We start from the raw sequence: 20,856 nt of genomic DNA, 5'->3' as shown, positions 1-20,856 counted from the left end.
ATTATATAGGAATTGTATAGCGCTGACAGTTTGTGCAGCCCTTTACAACAGTAGGGCAGACAGTACAATTACAATACAATTCAATACAGGAAGAATAAGAGGGCCCTGCTCGTTGGAGCTTACAATCTAGGAGGGAGGGTCAAGTGATACGAAAAGGTAATAACTGTAGGGGATGAGCTGATGAAGAAAATAAAAGAACAGTTGTTAGGTGGAGGCAGGGTAGGCTTCTCCAAAGAGAAAAGTTTTTAGGGTTCACCTAAAAGTAGAGAGATTTGGAGATAGTCTGACAGATTGGGGTAGAGTATTCCAGAGAATGGGAGAGGCTCGGGAGAAGTCCTGGAGACAAATATGGGAGGAGGTGATGAGGGAGCAAGAGAGCAGGAGGTCTTGGGAGGAACAAAGAGAACGATTAGGTTGGTATTTTGAGACTAGGCTAGTGATGTAGCTGGGGGCAGAGTTGTGGATGACTTTGTAACTTATTGTTAGTATTTTACATTTAATTTGTTGGGTGAGTGGCAGCCAATGGAGGGATTGGCAGAGAGGGGTAGCAGATGCTGAGCAGTTTGTAAGGTGGATGAGTCTAGCAGCAGTATTAATGATGGACTGAAGGGGGGGATAGTCTATTTAAAGGGAAGCCAATGAGGCGGGAGTTGCAGTAATCGAGGCGAGAGATAACCAGGGAGTGAATCAGGAGCTTTGTGGTTTCATTGGTTAGGAAGGGACATAGTTTGGAGATGTTGCGGAGGTTGAGGCAACAAGCTTTGGAAAGGGATTGGATGTGGGGCTGAAAGGAGTTCAGAGTCCAGGATAACACCTAGCACCCTGGGATGGGTGGATGATTGTGCCATTGCTCTTGACAGAGAAGTCGGGGGGGGGGGGGCACGTGGGGGAGGAAATATTATGAGCTCGGTTTTGGACAAGTTGATTTTGAGGACGTAATGTGACATTCAGACAGATATGTCTGTTAGCAAGTTAGTGACGTGTGAGCAGACTGATGGAGTGGTTTGAGGGCTGGAGATATGGATTTGGGTGTCGGCAGCGTAGAAATTATATTGAAAGTTGTGTGAGGTAATCAGCTGACCCAGGGAAGAGGTGTAAATTGAAAATAAGAAAGGTCCAAGAACAGAACCTTGGTGACACCCCAATGGAGAAGAGGAGAGGAGGAAGTAGAATTGTAAGTGACACTGAAGGTGCGTTGGGATAGGTAGGATGAGAGCCACCAAAGAGCGCAGTCACGGAGACCGAGGGAGTAAAGTTTTCTGAGGAGGAGGGGATGATCAATCATATCAAAGGCAGCCGAAAGGTCCAGAAGTAGGAGTACAGACTGAGGTCCGTTGGTTTTTGCGTTTAGTAAGTAATTTGTGAGTTTTAGAAGAGCAGTTTCTGTGGAGTGTTGAGGGAGAAATCCAGACTTATGTGCAGTACCTTTGATGTAGGATTGATTATACTTACCACCAGGTTAGAAAACCTCATTGGGTGGTAACAAAAGCCTTGACTGCATTATCAGAATTAGCTGCCTATGTCATAAACAGAACTAACCGTAAACTGTACAGGCTCACAGTAAATCACAAAGAATCTACATAGTACAAAGTGATGGTTTACTTCACGAGTCTTGTGAGTCATCTCTACAAACCTCATCTCTCTCCACATTCAATTTGGCTGTTTGATTTATCTGTTGTTAAGTAGACAGGATACAAATAAAGCCAAATTAAGCCAAAAGCCAAATTGTCAATTTTGTGCTTTGATTCTGCCCCTCTTATGCTATGCCCCTATGGCCCATGAGTCGTAATTTAGAAACTTTGAGCTATTCCTTCCAAGAGAAACTGTGATCATCATAGATAAAAAGGAATCACAACTTCCACAGACAGTGATACGCATACATATCTGTAAAGCTAGGGCAAGAATCAAAGAGGCTTTCAGATTTAATCGTAGGTACGTAAATGTCAAACAAGTGGGTCATCCAGCTCTTGTCTAGAGAAAGGTTCTGCACTTCAAGAAACCAGTTTCCTTGAAACTCTGACCTCACATTTCATTAGGATTTAATAAACTTCCAGTGTAATAATATTGTGCTGAGTTACCGTACAGCAGCTGACGGAAGACATGATATTCTGTTAGATCAAAGAGCACAATGAACTGTCTCAAAGATAATTGTCCTTGATAAATTTTTAGAGGCTGCAGTAAATCTGATTCTATTAATGGACAAAGAAATATTGTAATGTCAGAGAAAAACACAGTGTCTGGTGATGAAAAACTGTCTAAAGGGAAATTAAAATCAACACATCTCTGTGGGTGGATTTAATTAAACAGAGAGCGAGTATGTGTTCTTCTAATAACCAGCATGTTAACACTTACCTGCCAAGGAATCCTTGTTCCAGATGACAGGGGATGGCAGTCTTTTAGCCAATAGAACAAATAATGCAATTCTTCTCAACTTATGAGTTGGGCTTACCTGTAAGGTCTTCTGTCCAAGCTAATGTGGATTCTGAAGCCATCAGGTGATTGTTTTTACCAATACAGATTGTAGTTTTGTGCCGTGTTTTAAAGTTTGGTATAAAACCACCCCATCATTTATAGCAGGTAGAATGTGACATTTTTTGCACATTCCCTACTGACTTTTGTAATGGTTTCCTGGCTCAAGCCAGTGAATCTTTGCAATAATATACAATAAATATGTAAAGTAATGCGTAAATTCACAATGTTATAAACTGTAAGTACCTGTAATAAATAAAAAATCCATTTTGTACTGAATATTTAGTAATTGCCAGTGGGGGTACAGTTGACAAAATCACAATTTTACAAATTAAAAAAAAAAAAACATTAAAAAAGCCTTGCTTCCCTGCCAATGATGAGGAGGCAGTGAGCGAGTGACCTTCCTCCATACCAGTCTGCCTGCTACTCAGTATTGAGATGTACTGGCTAAGGGGTACACAAAAAGGGAGATACCTCTCCAAATCACTGGACTCAGTGGAGACATTGTGGGGTCTTCAGCACCTCCAGTGCACCAAGAGTGGGTAGGAAAACTTGGGGCTTATATATTCCCTATGTGCAGCCCATGAAGGGAAAGTAACTGACCACCTACACCCTGATGAATTGGTGATAAGGGTCCTTTAATCCCTTAACCAGTTCATCATGTATGTATTTAGGAAAAGAGTTTAAAAACACATTTACTTTTGCTAAAAAAAAGACTCTCCTCTTCCACTTCCCCTTAACAGGAATCCAAAAGCACCCTCTTTCACTTGTTTAGCAAGTGAAGGTGATAACCATTAGGTGAGATGTGTTAAATACTTGAGGAATGCTAGGAATGCATCTACCCTTAAGCTGGGTACACACTGTCAATTTTATTTTAATTCAGCCAGTGGGGACATTGTATTCTGACAGCAGGGACTCTTTACTGTCAAAATACACTGAGCAGTGCTGCATCCAATTGGCTGCAAGTCGCTGATCGGACAAGGTTTTCCAGCAGTCCCATTTAACCGAAGCTAATTTTACGATTGGCTTCTGCTGAACCAGAAAGTCTACACAGATCAAAATTTGTCCGATCCCTACTGAACCAGCTGTGTGCACCCAACCTTATTTCAAATAAGTTGAGCAATGTGATAATGAGGAACTCCAGGGAGATACCTCCTCATAATTTCCTATGTTTAAAACCATTGGGGCTAAGCAAAGTGGAAGTAAAAAAAAAAAAAAAGTCCTGATAAAAAAAAGTGAGATACCACTTGATGGCATCTTAACTTGAAAGGGATATTCACATCCTTGATACCTACAGAAATTAATTGGAGGTGTCAAAGAACCAGGGTCCATCAGCATTGGGTTTAGTGCTATGGAAGAGGTACCTCTTTTCTGAAAACTCTTCTCAAAGCTCCCCCTGATGCTGATAGGCAATATCATTATAGCGGGGGGGGGGGGGGGTACATGCTTACTGTTCCCTTGCTATGGTGATACCAGCTTGGCTTATGTGCAGTGAGGAAAGGGGAATCCATCTTTATTTTCAAAACATATTTTAACAAAAACAAGTGCATCAATTGCAGCCACTGTGCCATCAAATGCAGCACTGGCTACAGGGGAGAGGAGAAAGCACTCAGTAACGACTAGAATGTCTGAGCGGTGACATCACCCATAGGCTTACTATGGGGCATCCATTTTCGATGCATTCTCCTCTCCTCTGAAGCTGCAGCTAGCAGACGGACCCCCCACGTACATTTACTGAGGCAGGGTGGCCCTTATGCGCAAAATCACGTACCTGTACATTTTTGCTGTTGTCAGCTCTGGGGCGCTGCCAAAGCCGGGCAGTGATTGGACACAGTGGGAGCCAATCAGCGGGTCCGGCGACCATGATGTTCAGAGGAGAGACAGAACAGCATGTAAACAAGGCAGACCGCTGTTCTGTGAGGGAGGAAAATGGAGATCTTGTGTATCTGCTAAGCAGAAACATGGATCTCTGTTTTCCTCCAGTGTCAGCATTCCCCCCACAGTTAAAAATCACTCCCTAGGAGCACACTTAACCCTTTGATTGCCCCTAGATGTTAACCCCTTCCCTGCCAGTGTAATTAGTACAATGACAGTGCTTTTTTTTTTTTTTTTTAGCACTGATCACTCTATTGGTGTCACTGGTCCCCAAAAAAGTGTCACTTGATGTCAGATTTGTCCGCCGCAATGTTGCAGTCCCACTAAAAATTGCTGATCGCCGCTATTACTAGTAAAAACAATAAAAAAAATAAAAAGTTCATAAATCTATCCCATAGTTTGTAGACGCTATAACTTTTGCGCAAACCATTCAATATACGCTTATTGGGATTTTTTTACCAACAATGTGAAGCAGAATACATATTGACCTAAATTGATGAAGAAAATTGATTTTTTTTTTACATTTTTTTTTATTGGATATGTTTTATAGCAGAAAGTAAAAAAAGTTGTTTTTTTTTTCAAAATTGTGGCTCTTTTTTGTTTGTAGCGCAAAAAATAAAAATGACAGAGGTCATGAAATACCACCAAAAGAGAGCTCTATTTGTGGGATAAAAATGACATCAATTTTATTTGGCTACAGCGCCGCATGACTGCGCAATTGTCAGTTAAAGCAACGCAGTGCTGTATCGCAAAAAATGGCCCGGTCATTAAGGGGGTAAAACCTTCCGGGGCTGAAGTGGTTAGAGCTTATCAATGATCAAAATGTAAAATCATATATATATTTCCACATTATATTTCAATTATTTCTACCTTACTTCTATTAATCTGAATAACTTGAAGTTTTTAACTTACCTTGTGATGATCCCCACACATTTACTTTCTTGAATTTTGTGACATGTAATCACTATGCAGTGATAGTAGGTATTGTGGTGTCACACATTTCACAGAGCCCGCCTTCTGAACTACAGAGGTGCTGAGAGGAGGAGTTTCAGGAGGCAGTACAGGAATCTCAGCTTGCAAGCAAGGTATCATGGGATGTGTAGTCCTTAGAAATTGAAAGTAAACAGCAGAATAGTTGCTGAAAACCATGCAAGGAATTAAGGAAGTTGTGGAAATAGATGACCAGCAGAGAGGCAGCAATCACAACATTAAAGGACATTTTTAAACTAGGCTTATATTGGATTGCCAAAAATAGCTATTGTCTGTATTGTTATTACCGTTCTGATTTTATGAAATGAAAGTGTATGCTGTGATCATAGATCTCCCTTTAAAAAAAAAAAAGTTTTAAAATGTAACCCTCCAAGTGCTGAGTGATCTCCATATTGGCTTATTCAAAAAAACCTATAGCATTTAACAGTGCCAGTAATGTGAACTCAAACCTGCAAACACAATAGTTTGGAATATCTTTTACAATGGTTGCTCCTTTTTTTTCACAATTATGTAAAGTCATATGATGTTTGACATCAGAGTTTTTTAGTAACTTCAGTGGAATTGAATGCTTGACGAATAGGACACGGAACTTGTACTGTACAGTATATAAACTGACAAGTTGAGCATCCACTGGAAATTGATAGCAATCCACGCATACTCTGACACACCTTTAGTGAAAAAATACCAGTCCAGACTTCAAAGATAAAACTGGAAATCATGTAGAGAAGCACACAATTATTATGTCAAATATATCAAATGAAAGGCTTGTACCATCCGTATCACTTTTTTCAGGCTGTAAAGAGAACCTGTCCTCATTTCTTTCTCTGGCTCAGGTCCAGGGCCAACAGTCTTGAGCTCCACTTCTCCCTACAGCACAAATTACTGGCTCCAGAGACTGCCTGGCAGGTTCTTTGTAAAAGTTGATTTCAGCGTAAACTTTGTAAATTCAATTTATTGCCAAGATTTTACAGATTCTTTTCAAAAGCAAACTAGGATTAGAATAGGGTTGATGTGTAACCAGTTTGGCACACTGACAAAGTAATTGCAATGCTAGGACCCAGTTAAGAATACTGTTTTGTGACTCTATATGAATTATTTTGCTGCCAACATCCTACTAGTTTTTCTAGTTAAACAAAATGAATGCGTGGATGGCAGTTTTAACATTCAATAAAGGTGTATCTACTCACAAACCTTAGGTGAACTTGGGTCATTTACTGCAGATATCTGTAGAACTGTGAAAGAAGCATTTAAAGTATTGCTAAACCCTGAAATTAAAAAGGCCTATAGTGCTGCTAAGTAGGAGTTCAGCACTTACCAAGCTGTCCATGATTTACTTGCAAAGTCTGTAGCTGCTTTGCATTCCATCTGATAACAAGGACTCTCCAAAAGTTTTTGCTTTAGGCTAGGTTCACATTGATGTGGTGCGAATTCCATCTGTTTTTTGATGAAGTGTGGTGTGAATTTGCAGTGCGATTTCTGTTTGACAGGTGCAATTTGAATATGAATTTTAAGAAATCGCAGCTGTGACTAAACCCCTGAAATCGCAATAACAACCAGTGAATACCTAGTTGTCTGCGTCCTTAATGATTGATGACTCATCAGCTGTCAGCAGGATTCCCCACTGACAGCTGCATGTAAACAAAAAAACTGTTGGCATTAAAAAAGAATGGATGGATTTTAGGGGAACCCCACACCAAAACTAACAAACCAATATGGGGTCCCCCCCAAAATCCATAACAGACCCTTAGGTCCAGTATGGACTTTGAGGGGAACCCCATGCCAAAATAAAAAAAAACAGCGTGGATCCCCCCAAATTCCATACCAGACCCTTATCTGTGCATGCAGCCTGGAAGGCCAGAAAAGCACCCCCCCCATGTTGAGGGCATGTGGCCTGGTATGGTTCGGACGGTGCTCACTTAACCCCCCCCCCCCTTTCTGGCCTGCTGGGCTGCTTGCTCGGATAGGGGGCTGGCAGGGATTTTGGGGGGGACCTCATGCCATTTTTTTAAAATATTTTGGCATGGAGTTCCCCTCAAAGTCCATACTGGAGAGAAGGGGAGGAGCAGGAAATATGTAACATCTAGAGAACAAAGACAGCTGGATTCGCATTGATGTGAACACAGGATTGAAATTTCAATCCGGTCCCATTGAAGTTTGTGGAGATTAAATTTGCACCGCACCACACAGGACCCTTTTTTAACAGGATCAGAATCGCACAGTATAGATGTGAACAGCCTTCATTGAAAACAATGTTTTTTCAGATGACATGCGAATACTGTATATGCCTTTTGGATTGAATCAAATCTGCATAGAATTCACACTGAGGCTAGGTTTCCACTAGTGCGTCCCCAAAGTCGCGCGATTTTGCCGCGATTTTTTACCGCGATTTTACCGCGACTTTTTACCGCGATTTGGAGCAATGCCTGTATCTATAGACCTCAAGTCGCATCAAAGTGGGACCAAAGTAGTGCAGGGACTACTTTGAAGTCGCTGCGACTTGAAGTCGCACAGATATGAACGGTACTCATTGGAAATCATGGGAAACAATTTGTCATGCGACTTTTCAGTCCCAAGTCGCATGAAAAGTCGCACTAGTGGAAACAGAGCCTTAGGCTATGTTTCCACTAGTGCGTCCCCAAAGTCGCGCGATTTACACTGCGACTTTACAATGCGATTTATGTTGCGATTTGATGCAACTTTTAAAACGACTTTGATGTTCTGCGATTTAGCCAGAGTGATGTAATTCCTTATCCTGCTTAGTTACTTCCCCTTCCTGTCTTCCACACTCACGTATATCAATGTAGGAAGTGATGTATTTGGGAGGAGCAGAGATCATGTGCTTCCGTAGACTTCCGTGGAAGTCGCAACAAAGTCGCGGTGTCAGACATGTACATGCGACTGCATTGCGACTTAATACCTTTCTATGGAGAACAAGTCGCACCGAAGACGGAACAAAGTAGTACAAGAACCTTTTTTGGAGACGCTGCGACTTGAGTCGCACTAATGAGAACGGGGACCATTGAAATACATGGGTTTTGACTTGTCATGCGACTTGACATGTGTCAAGTCGCAAAATAAGTCGCACTAGTGGAAACAGAGCCTTAAGGTGGCTCTATTCCCTTTCAGAGTCCCATGGAGCTACCTTTTTGTGTGTGTGCTCCTGGCTAGGATGTTTTTCTCAATTTAATTGTGTAGATTCATAATAAAATAATTGAATCTTTAGTACCACTTTGGCTTTATCAAACATGCTAAGGAAAGTATGTACAGCCCATTGAATGTGCATTGAATTATTTAAACTTTTAAACATGTGTGGGTACATCATACAATAAAGTCATACAAATATGGCTGCATGGTTCTGTGATTCTGTTTAATAGTAACAAGAGAATCAATAATGCTGTTCTTAAAATGGTATACGGTACGTTATATGGCCAAAGGTTTGTGTACACCTGACCATCATCATGTCTGTATTACTTGTTGAAGATCCCATGTACAGTTGCCCCTCATTTGCAGCTATATTAACCTCCTTCTGTCAGAGAAAGCTTTTCACAAGATTTTAACGTTTCTGTGCAAATTTCAGCCAAAGAAGTTGAAATTTGGGAAGTCAGGTGCTAATGTTGGACAAGAAGAACTGGCTTGTATTGATTACTTTTAATTCATTCAAGTGAATTAGAAGTTCACTCAAGTTCCTCCACACCAAACTCAAGCAGAACCTAACTCTCAATAAGGAGTAAGTTCAATTTTACACTCCCTCACTTCCCAAGCAGAATGACTGGAAATGTTAAAAAAAAAATGTTTCTATTCTATTTTTTTATTTTTGGCCCTGCCCCCTCCACCCTTCCAGCCTAGAACAGAATGACGTGTACCCAATTCTGCAGACTCTTGGGGTAGTTACATCACCTCTCCCAGGAGGCTACAGGATTGGCACACAGAGCTGCAGGAAGGCAGGCACATCATCGGAGCTTGCTGCTTGCACCCCGGAAAGAGCCATCAATCTGAAGAAGACCAAGATGGTGGATCGCAACGAGACAGCGCTGGATTCACTGTGTGGGTGAGCATGTGTTTTGAAGAGAATGCAACACTACAGGTAAGAAGAAAAAAACACACATGGGTGGGGCTGGAGGGAGTTGGCTACTGCTTTAATGTACTTGGGTTTGTGCACCCAAACTTAATACTTTGGAGGGGTGTTCACATATTTTTGGCAATATAATGTATTGAACTACATGCTGGCTAATTGCAATAGTTTACATATTATGTGTGATGATGACATTACAGGAATCAATGTACGATCAAAAAAAAAAATGGATGTGCAGTTGTCCATAGGCTCAAGTAAAGTAGAACATGCTGACAAATCTATTAGAACATGTACTAATGAATTTCAAATTTAATGGTGAGAATGACAATGTGGGTCTTTGTAGATGGGTGCGGTATGTGGAAACTGCGCTGTGCTCTAGGGCTTCTCTGCTAATGGATAGATTTATCGTGCTCTGTTAGACATGTTGTCATGTTCATGTCATGTCTTGCAGGTGAGCATCTGAGGATCTGTCCACAAGGCTACACCTGCTGCACCTCAGAGATGGAGGAAAACTTTGCCAATATCAGCAAATTAGAGTTTGACAACTCACTGCGAGACTCCAGCCTGTCAGTGCAAAGCCTGCTTATCTCACAGAACAAGAACTTTGATAGTAAGAGCTTTCACCTTCTAACAGAATGTATACATGTATATAATACTGTAAATTATGTGGTCAAATCCAGGATTAACTAATAATCAACATATGGCACCAACATCACCTAAATATAGATACAAAAAAAGAGTTGGGAGATGTGGGACTTTATAGGTGCCCTTGATACGAATCCATATAACACAGATTATATAAAGAATATTCATTTTTCTTCAATCACACAGAAAAAGATAAAAACATTTTATACAATATATCCACATCCATTTATGAAGAAAGGACACGACTTTAAATGTTATATTACTGTTTCCACGCTTTTACTTCAGTATGTTTCGCCATGAGGCTTCTTCAGGAAAAGGCGTGGGATCACAACTACTAAATAAATGAACAAACATATCAAAAAAATATAAACTAATTGCAATGCACATATACAAACCCTATGCATATCCTAGATGAACAAAATATATAAATGCATCCCCCTAAGCCTGGCAAGTGTCCCCAAAATGTTATTTCCTACCTCAAAGAGATGAGGTATTGAAGCCAATATATGGCAAAGTCATGAAAGAGGAGTCAATTCTGATGGCCTTGTACGTCCAACCAACTTTGTGTTGATTGTCCACATATGCCGGATTTCCCACAGGGAAGGTTATAGTATTATAAGATGTATATGTATATACGGAAAATAGAAAGATAAAACCTATAATTCAATGGAACACAGCATACTCATCCAGGCATGCACCTTCACATTTAATTAATGAACAAATGTTTGTAATTTTATTTATTTTTTTATATATTCTTTATTGAAACATTTTCCATTTTTAAACATACATTTAAAACATTCCACTCTACCATCCCACCCTCCCCCCCAAAAAAATATAGTTCTATGGATAGACTTTTAAGCAACCCTCATATGTCATTCATTCCCCCCCCCCCCCCCCTTTTGCTTCCATTCATCACATCTCACTCCCTTAAACATAGTTCCCCCTTTTGGTCTTACCTCCCATATCTACCACTCTCCCTTCATACACTTTGTCCCCTCCCAACTCACTTCACCTATACTGACCTATTATTCACTCTCATTTAAATGCTACCCATCTTGTCCTGTATACAATTTATTATTACCCTTAATTTGTTACTATCTTTTACTCTTATCCAATATCTGAAATCTCTCTTTTGTTACCCACACACCCAGTATCGCATCAGGATTCTACACGATTCTACACATATCATCCTCTAAGTTTCTCTAAGGGGGATATCCCTGCTAATACAAACACTCCTGCTACTTCTAAACTTCTTAGTCTAACCTCTTCATTTGGCCTGAAGCAATGGGTACAGGCGTCTACTCACTCTGATGGCAACACCCTTGACCTTGTATTCTCCCACCTATGCACTCCATGCAACTTCTCAAACAATCCTTTTCCTCTCTCCGACCATCACCTTATTAGTTTCTCTCTCCCCCTGTCTTCCACCACCTTTCCCTCCAATCGCCTAACCATCACCCGTGGAAACTTTCGCAACTTCAACTCCTCTCTCCTCTATTCTGCTACTGACCACCTCTATGACAAAATCTCTCCCCTGTCCTGCCCCAACCAAGCCACGTCCATCTACAATAAATCCCTGTCCTCCACCCTGGACAAGCTTGCTCCCCTCACTACACGCAGAATCAGGGCTCGACCCCTACAACCCTGGCAAACAGATGACACTAAAATTCTCAAAAAGCGTATTCGCGCTCTTGAGCGTCTCTGGCACAAGACTAAGTCTCTCAAAGACTTCAACCAATACAAATCTGCCCTCCGAAAATACTATTCTTTCCTCCACACTCCCAAGCAAACCTATTTTACAACTCTTATTAACACCTTCTCATCCAGTCCCCGTAAACTCTTCTCTACCTTCAACTCTCTACTTTGTCCTCCACCGCCTCCACCCACTGACTCACTCACTGCCCAGGAGATCGCTAATCACTTCAAAAACAAGATTGATACAATCCGTGATGAAATCTCCACTCTACAGGTATCTCCCCCAGCTAAGACCCCATGTCAGCAGGTACAACTGACACTCCCCCTATTCAAATCTGCTACTACAGACGAAGTTGCTAAACTCCTTTCTATCGCCCACCTAACCTCCTGTCCCCTGGACCCTATTCCCTCTCAAATGCTACAGTCGCCCTCTGACTCCATCCTACACTCTCTAACCCACATCTTCAATCTCTCCCTCACCTCTGGCATCTTCCCCAATGCTCTAAAACATGCACTGGTCACCCCCATACTTAAAAAGCCGTCCTTGGACCCTACCAATCTTAACAACCTACACCCTATCTTGCTTCCCTTTTCCTCTAAACTCCTTGAACGCCTGGTTTACAACCGAGTGACCACCTCATTAAAAACAACCTTTTTGATCCCCTTCAATCTGGATTTCGCCCTGAACACTCCACACAAACTGCTCTTTTAAAACTCACAAATGACCTACAAACTGCAAAAACCAACGGACACTATTCTGTACTCCTACTTCTGGATCTTTCAGCTGCCTTTGACACGGTTGACCATCCCTCCTCAAAAAACTTTACTCCCTCGGTCTCCGTGACTGTGCTCTTCAGTGGCTCTCATCCTACCTATCCCAACGCACCTTCAGTGTCACTTACAATTCTACTTCCTCCACTCCTCTTCCCTCTGTCGGGGTCCCCCAAGGTTCTGTTCTTGGACCTCTTTTATTTTCAATCTACACCTCTTCCCTGGGTCAGCTGATAGCCTCTCACGGCTTTCAATATAATTTCTACGCTGACGACACACAAATCTATCTCTCCACCCCTCAACTCACTCCATCAGTCTCCTCATGCATCACTAACTTGCTAACCGACATATCTGTATGGATGTCACAACCACCCACCCGTCCCCACATGTCAGGGTGCTAGGTGTTATCCGGGATTCTGAACTCTCTTTTCGGCCCCACATCCAATCACTTTCCAAGGTTTGCCGCCTCAACCTCCGCAACATCTCTAAACTACGTCCCTTTCTAACCAATGAAACCACAAAGCTCCTGATTCACTCCCTGGTTATCTCTCGCGACTACTGCAACTCCCTCCTCATTGGCTTACCTTTAAATAGACTATCCCCCCTTCAGTCCATCATGAATTCTGCTGCCAGACTCATCCTCCTTACAAACTGCTCAGTGTCTGCTACCCCTCTCTGCCAATCCCTCCATTGGCTGCCACTCGCCCAACGAATTAAATTCAAAATACTAACAATAAGTTACAAAGCCATCCACAACTCTGCCCCCAGCTACATCACTAACCTAGTCTCAAAATACCAACCTAATCGCCCTCTCCGTTCCTCCCAAGACCTCCTGCTCTCTAGCTCCCTCATCACCTCCTCCCATATCCGCCTCCAGGACTTCTCCCGAGCCTCGCCCATCCTCTGGAATTCCCTAACCCAATCTGTCAGACTGTCTCCAAATTTATCCACTTTTAGGCGATCCCTGAAAACTTTCCTCTTCAGAGAAGCCTATCCTGCCTACATCTAACAACTGCACTATTTTCTCCATTAGCTCATCCCCCACAGCCATTACCCTTTTATATAACTTGACCCTCCCTCCTAGATTGTAAGCTCTAATGAGCAGGGCCCTCTGATTCCTCCTGTATTGAATTGTATTGTACTTGTACTGTCTGCCCTAATGTTGTAAAGCGCTGCGTAAACTGTTGGCGCTATATAAATCCTGTACAATAATAATAATAATAATATCCCATCATTTGCAACCATGGTTTTCATATCTTCAACTTTTTTTAAATTACCTCGTTTAGTATATACCACCTTTTCCTTCCATATTATCTCGTTTATAGCCTTAACCCATTCCCCAGATGACCGAGACTTTGCAGACTGCCATCTCTGCACAAATAATTTTCTTGCTTGGAACAAACCCCAACACTGCTTTTGATGTGTTATCCAAACCTCTATTTCTCTCTATATAGCCCAGCACGCAGAGCCTTGCCTCTAATTCTAAGGAGGTCCCAAAAATTAAATTTATGATATCAAGAACTTCTTCCCAATACTGAAAAATAACTTCGGCACCTCCATACCATATATATAAGGTCACCTGTCTCCTGACATCTGGGGCACTTGCTGTCTGGTCTCCATCCAAACAGAAATAATCTTTTAGGGGTATAATAGGCTCTATGTAACAACAGGTGTGATACTTTTTTTAGAGGGGGACACAGACACCAAAGGCCCCAGTTCCAATATCCGCCTCCATTGCTCTCCTGTTATTTCCCCTATATCTCCCTCCCATCTCCTCTTGCTGGGGAGATCTTTCAACCTATTTATTACTCTCCTCCTTATCTGTATGTACAACCCAGAAATAAATCACTTAGACATACTTGGCTTAATTAACCTTTGAAGAAGGGAGATTTTGCGCCATTCCAATGCTTGTGTCTTAAACTATACACCCAAAGTGTGTCTAATCTGTGTCTACTCTTTCCTAAGATCTGAGAATGATTTTAAAGTGCTATCCACATATAAATGGGAAGACGGCTTATACCCCAGTTTTCCAACTCTTTGATCTTCCCCATTATCTAGAGTTTTTGCAGGTTCTTATTATTTTAAAGGGGAGAATACTCTGTGAACCCCCCTATACCCCATTAATGTATTGACTGATTCCCACACTTTTGTGTTCATCATCAGTGTTGGACTCCTAAGAGAGAGAGAGAATCTGCCTCTATTGCCAGTACTGTATTATGAGGGGTTTTGAATAACGTCATGCTACTACTTACATTACCCCCTCCTGGAATATTGCTCCCCTCTACATGCTGCAGCTGTGCCGCCAAAATATAACTCCGGGGATGTGGCACAGCTAGTCCCCCCCTCATTTGTTTGTAGCTGCAGAGTACGTAAACTGATTCTAGCCAGGCCTTTCTTCCAAATGAATTCTCTGAAAAGAGTATCAATTTTATTAAACCATTTTTTGTATATCCAGACTGGGGAATTATGTAATAAATACAGTAGTTGCGGCATCCATATTATTTTGATTAAATTACATCGCCCCACCACTGATAAGGGAAACCGACACCAAATCTCACTTTTACGCTTAAATTTTGCCAAAAGTGGAATTATGTTGTTAATTATGTATTGTCTAGAGCAGAACCTTGGCACCCCAGATATTTCCCATGATGCTCATTCACTCTGCAGTGTAGTTGAGCATCATGGGAAATGTAGTTCCAAAACATTTAGGGTGCCAAGGTTTGCCATCACTGGTCTAGAGTCGCTCGTAAAGCATATTCCCAAATATTTTATTTTATCCACTACTTCTAGTTGAGAAATTTCAGGTGGTAAGGGGTTTTTAAGAGGATCCACCGGTAAAAGCCCCGATTTCTCCCAGGCCTTGTACATCCAACCAACTTTGTGTATATCATCCACATATGCTGGATCTCCCGCAGGGAAGGGTATAGTCTCGTAAGATGTATACAGAAAATAGAAGGATAAAACTTATAATTCAATGGAACACAACATACTTATCCAGGCATGCACCTTCACATTTAATTATTGAACGAATGTTTGTCATTTTTAATTATTGCTAACTTTTATAGGATTTCTATATGGGAAGCTGGGAGTCTAGAGTTACACCAGATGGCGCCAAAAATCTAGCTGATCAACAGCCAACTCTAAAAATTCAATAAGAACAGTAAGAATCTCTATTTATAAGCTAAAAACACCAATTCAAGTTCATATAAACTAATCAATATTGGAAACAAAGCCAAAGCTATACCTACATTTCAAAAGATTGTCAGCAATCCGCGGATCCACAGGCATAGTTGCAGCCTCGGGGCTGCCGCGCATGCATGGCCCCTCCTGTTTACATCTGCGTCCCGTCATGACGTTCATGTCTGACGCAATGGGGGGGGGGGTATATAGGAACCCACATGGCAGAGGCCATTTTGTTGGTGTCCCAGGGAGCCTTACCTTACTACAGACGGTGAACAGGTTTTGTTTTGCAGATGGACACTATTTGGGCGTTCACAAGCAACTATAGCACTATCAACTAAGATCTGATTCCTTGTATGTTTGATATTCTGTAATTACAGGTCTAGTTGGGCCTGGTACCATCAGATGGGCACCCCCCTTCTTTTGAAGTATATAGACCCTTAAATCGCTGACAAGCTTTTGAAATGTAGGTATAGCTTTGGCTTTATTTCCAATATTGATTTATTTAAATGAACTTGGATTGTTGTGTTTAGCTTATAAATAGAGATTCTTATTGTTCTTATTGAATTTTTGGTTGGACATACAGGGCCATCAGAATTGACTCCTCTTTCATGACTTTGCCATATATTGGCTTCAATTTCTCATCTCTTTGTGGTAGGAACCAACATTTTGGGGACCCTTGCCAGGCTTAGGGGGATGCATTTATATAATGTGTTCATCTAGGATATGCTTAGGGTTTGTATATTTGTATTGCAATTATGTTTATGATTTATTTTTTTGATATGTTTGTTCATTTATTTAGTAGTTGTGACCCCACGCCTTTCCTGAAGAAGCCTCATGGCGAAACGTGTTGAATTAAAAGCATTGAAACAGCAGTATATCATTGAAAGTCGCGTCCTTTCCTCATAAATGAATGCGGATGTATTGTATGAAATGTTTTTATCTTTTTCTATGAGATTATATAAAAAAGTATATATAATTTTTTATTCAATCTGTGTTATATGGATTTGTATCAAGTGCACCTATAAAGTCCCGCACCTCCCATTTCTTTTTTTGCATGTACATAATATTGTGTACACCAGCTGGCACAATAAAATAAATAATGTATATTGAGGAATAGATCCACAGTAATAATTCACATGCTCATGGGATTGTTCTTGTGCTTTAAATGATTAATAACTTATGGTAACTGGACACTAGTGGTGTGTAAAATAGAGATCAGATGAAGGTCCTACATACATATGGGTACATGACAAATTCTCCACGCTCAATGGTATTCAGTGGAGAGAAAGCGTATTTAGCCAAATACAAAAATGCTTTTAACAATGTTTCTACTTATTGCTTCACTATGTCCAGGTAATTCTATGTCATCTTTTGTCTGTTATAACCTACCATGGTTACTGGTTGACTAATGTTCATCTAACTGAATCATTATAACAATAAGCCCCCTATTCTTTATATTGCTGGTGTGTCTAGGTTAAATGGGTGACATTTATTTCAGGGCATTTTTCATGGCTTATTAGCAGGCAGTATCACAACGATGGTGCCCACAATCTCAAATCGTGAGATCTAAACTGGCCTTAAAAGATTGCACATTGATACATTTACAGTTTACCCACAGAATTAGTAGCAGTAGAGGGTTGTGCCATGCTGATCATTAATGAAAAAAGAAAATGCGATGTTTTAAATGCACCAAAAAAACTTTTCATCGCTTTCTTTCTCTCCTGAACTTGTGAAAATATATTATATAGACTGCAGACAATGATATCCTTTTGCAGATCTCTATATGGCCAGTGCTTACATTGGCAAGTGACCCATCTACCAGCATTTTCACGAATGCATGTGTCAGCCATTATGGCTTTGAATTTGGAACAGACATTGGGGTTTATTTACTAAAGGCAAATCCACTTTGCACTACAAGTGCACTTGGAAGTGCAGTCGTTGTAGATCTTAGGGGGACATGCAAGGAAAATAAAAAACAGCATTTTTGCTTGTATATGAATTGATGATAAAATCAGCAGAGCTTCCCCCCATTTCAGATCTTCCCCTTAGATCTACAGCGACCACTTCCAAGTGCACTTGTAGTGCAAAGTGGATTTGCCTTTAGTAAATCAACCCCATTGTTTTCTATTGCTGCAATATGCATGTGCACAAGTAGTTGGCATATGGATACTGAAAATGTGTATCAATATGTAATAATATCAGTTAAAATAAAGTTGTGTATTTCAGCATAACCAAATTATGCTATTATTTTGAGTAAATTGAACCGCCATCTTGCCATGAAAAAAAACAAAACTACACCCAAAATCTTGCTCATGTAACCTAAAACCTAGGCAAAGATCACTTGGTGTCTGTCTGTCAGGAGAATTATGAGTCTTTTATAACATGAGAGCAGAGAATGTAGAAATTCTTTTTTTCAATCAGATAGATCCTGTCTGGAGGACAAGGCTCAAGCATTTTGCAGCATTATTGGGGGAAAAAAGCCTGCAGATCTAGTGAGAAAAGATGGCAGCCCATGTTACAATTATTTACACCATATACATAGGATTTTAATTTATTGCAGGTACTTGTATATCACATTATGCAACACTTTACACACACACACACACACACACACACACACACACACACACACACACATATATATATATATATATATATATATATATTAGACATTCACATTGGTCCCTGCCATCAAGTAGCTTACAATCCCTAACTCACATTCATACATACACATACTAGGGCTACTTTAGACAGGAGCTAATTAAATTACTAGCATGTCTTTGGAGTACCCAGAGGAAACTCACACAGGTAGCAAACTCCAGGCAAGTAGTACTGGGATTTGAGCCAACGACCCTAGTGCTGCTAGGTGAAAGGGCTAGCCACTGTTAATCTTTACTGACATATGATAAGACTATTTCACTAGGCTGAACTCTTTCACAAGTAGAGCTATAAAACATTATAAAAGTTATAGTTCCTCTGATAATATAATTACACCAAAATCAACATTCACTGCACCCAGACCATTCAATAAAAAAATCTGACAGTGGCATTTTAATATACATATATCAATTTAAAAGTAAAGTAGTGGCAGGCTATTATGCAGTGCCGAGAAAATGTAAATGAACACAACCAAAAATGCTGCTGCTGTCACTGAAAGTGCTCCCACATAGAAAAACAGTAATTAAGATCTAAATGCGATAGCACTGCATCAATGTATATTAAATCCACAATAAATAATACTGTGCAAAACATATTGTGCTAAAGTAAGAGTCTGATAATAAAATGCTGATTTCCTCTGTTATCACGCAGAGAGATGCAAAGTATTTCTTTACTTCACACAACCTCTGTGTATAGTGCTCCCGCCACCGCATGCAGTAGTCGCTCATGTCCTTGCAAGACCCTGAGGGGGTCAAACACACCTTGCACTATGTGCAATAATCCTTTCAGGAAAAACTCCACTGCTCCTTGATGATTTCCATTTAGACTTTCGAAAACCCAGATAATGGTGCAGAACAGTACATGGAAAGAAAGAAAGTGGCTCCACTAGTGCAGACTATAGTGTAAGACTCCACCGCCAGGCTCCACCTCTACTAGTTTCACCACCTCACATGTGGCTTCATCTGGAAGAATGAATCATTCCTCCAGATGAAGCCACGTGTGAAGTGGTGAAACTAGTAGAGGTGGAGTCTTATCACAAACGAGTGAGTTCTTATGATTTATCATATATGCTTTTAACCTTTTAAATAAATGTGAGTTGTATACTAGCTGGGGTGGAGAGGTTCATGTTATAGTCCCTAGGATACTGCACTGTTGGAGGCACTTTCTTTCTTTCCATGTACTGTTGAAATTTTTGGTGGCCACTGTGGATCGAATTGGATCTAACTTGCAACTAGCACAGTGGAAGGAATTTCTGTGAGTTCTGCACCATTATCTGGGTTTTCGAAAGTCTAAATAGAAATCATCAAGGAGCAGTGGAGTTTTTCCTGAAAGGATTATTAAACATAGTGCAAGGTGTGTTTGATCCCCTCAGGGTCTTACAAGGAGGTGAGCGACTACTGCATGCGGTGGCGGGAGCACTATACAGAGAGGTTGTGTATAGCAAAGAAATACTCTGCATCTCTCTGCGTGATAACAGAGGAAATCATCATTTTATTATCAGACTTTTACTTTAGCACAATGAGTTTTGCACAGTATTATTTATTGTGGATTTGATATACATTGATGCAGCGGTGTCGCATTTAGATCTTCATATACATATATCACTTCTTTTGTCTTCATGGAGTTAGCTGACACTGCCTTCTTATGTGAATATTAGGCATTCAGCTAACATTGAGCATTTCATTACGAAAAAAGGTGGCAGCTGCTTAAACAGGTTCAAACTAGATAGGGAGGTACACCATGGGTAATCCTTGAAGTTTTAAATACAAAATTCTCCAGTGCTCATCCCCATTATCCTGCAAAGGATATCTATTATAGAGTTTCCTCTTGTGCAGTAAAAACATTAACATAAAAATATACATTTTCAACATACAAAAACTTAAAGGTAAAGTGCAGTATATTTTTAGTGGGTACATATATTGAGCTATTATTGGATTGTAACTAATAGTAGTAGTGTAATTTCCTTTAATTGTAAGCTCTCACCAGCAGGACCATCTTAAAGAGGAAGTAAACCCTGGTGGGTTTTCCTTCCTTCCTTTCCTGCAAAGTAAAGGCATAATGTGCTAGTATGCATCGCATACTAGCACATTATGTGGCACTTACCTGCAAACAAAGCCTGCGCTGTCCCCACTGCAGGCCGCATCCATATTCGCTTGTCTTCCTTATGGGGACGCGGACTCCAGCCCGTAACTGGCCGGAGCCGCATGATGTCACTCCCGCGCATGCACCCGGGGGCCACTGGTCACGGCCTATTCGCCTGAAGAAGCGGCACGGGCGGCCGTTCCGTAAGAGCGCATGTGCTGATGAAATCATTGGCGAACTAAACGGTAAATATCTCCTAAACGGCACATGTTTAGGAGATATTTGTTAGAGGTAATTTAGGATTTTTTAAGACTATAATAACAATGGTAGATTTTATAAATTGTACTTAGTAAGACCAAAGTAACTGTATACACATCATTAATTCTTAGCTCATGGGAAGTACTTGTAAAATAGAA

The 20,856-nt window shown here is 40.8% G+C and overlaps 1 protein-coding gene across 1 annotated transcript in view; it reads left to right on the top strand.

The window, feature by feature from the left end:
* GPC1 (glypican 1) overlaps positions 1 to 20,856 on the top strand; it is a 124,021-nt gene that overhangs the window by 79,788 nt on the left and 23,377 nt on the right. Inside the window, exon 2 of the mRNA XM_073625835.1 lies at positions 9,858 to 10,016. Coding sequence (XP_073481936.1) covers positions 9,858 to 10,016 — 159 coding nt within the window. The remainder of the gene's footprint in view (positions 1 to 9,857; positions 10,017 to 20,856) is intronic.

The sequence above is a fragment of the Aquarana catesbeiana genome, linkage group LG04, assembly GCF_042186555.1.
Source record: "Aquarana catesbeiana isolate 2022-GZ linkage group LG04, ASM4218655v1, whole genome shotgun sequence".
Lineage (NCBI taxonomy): Eukaryota > Metazoa > Chordata > Amphibia > Anura > Ranidae > Aquarana > Aquarana catesbeiana.
The sequence above is the reverse complement of the archived record's forward strand: the minus strand, read 5'-3'. Positions and strand labels throughout refer to the sequence as shown.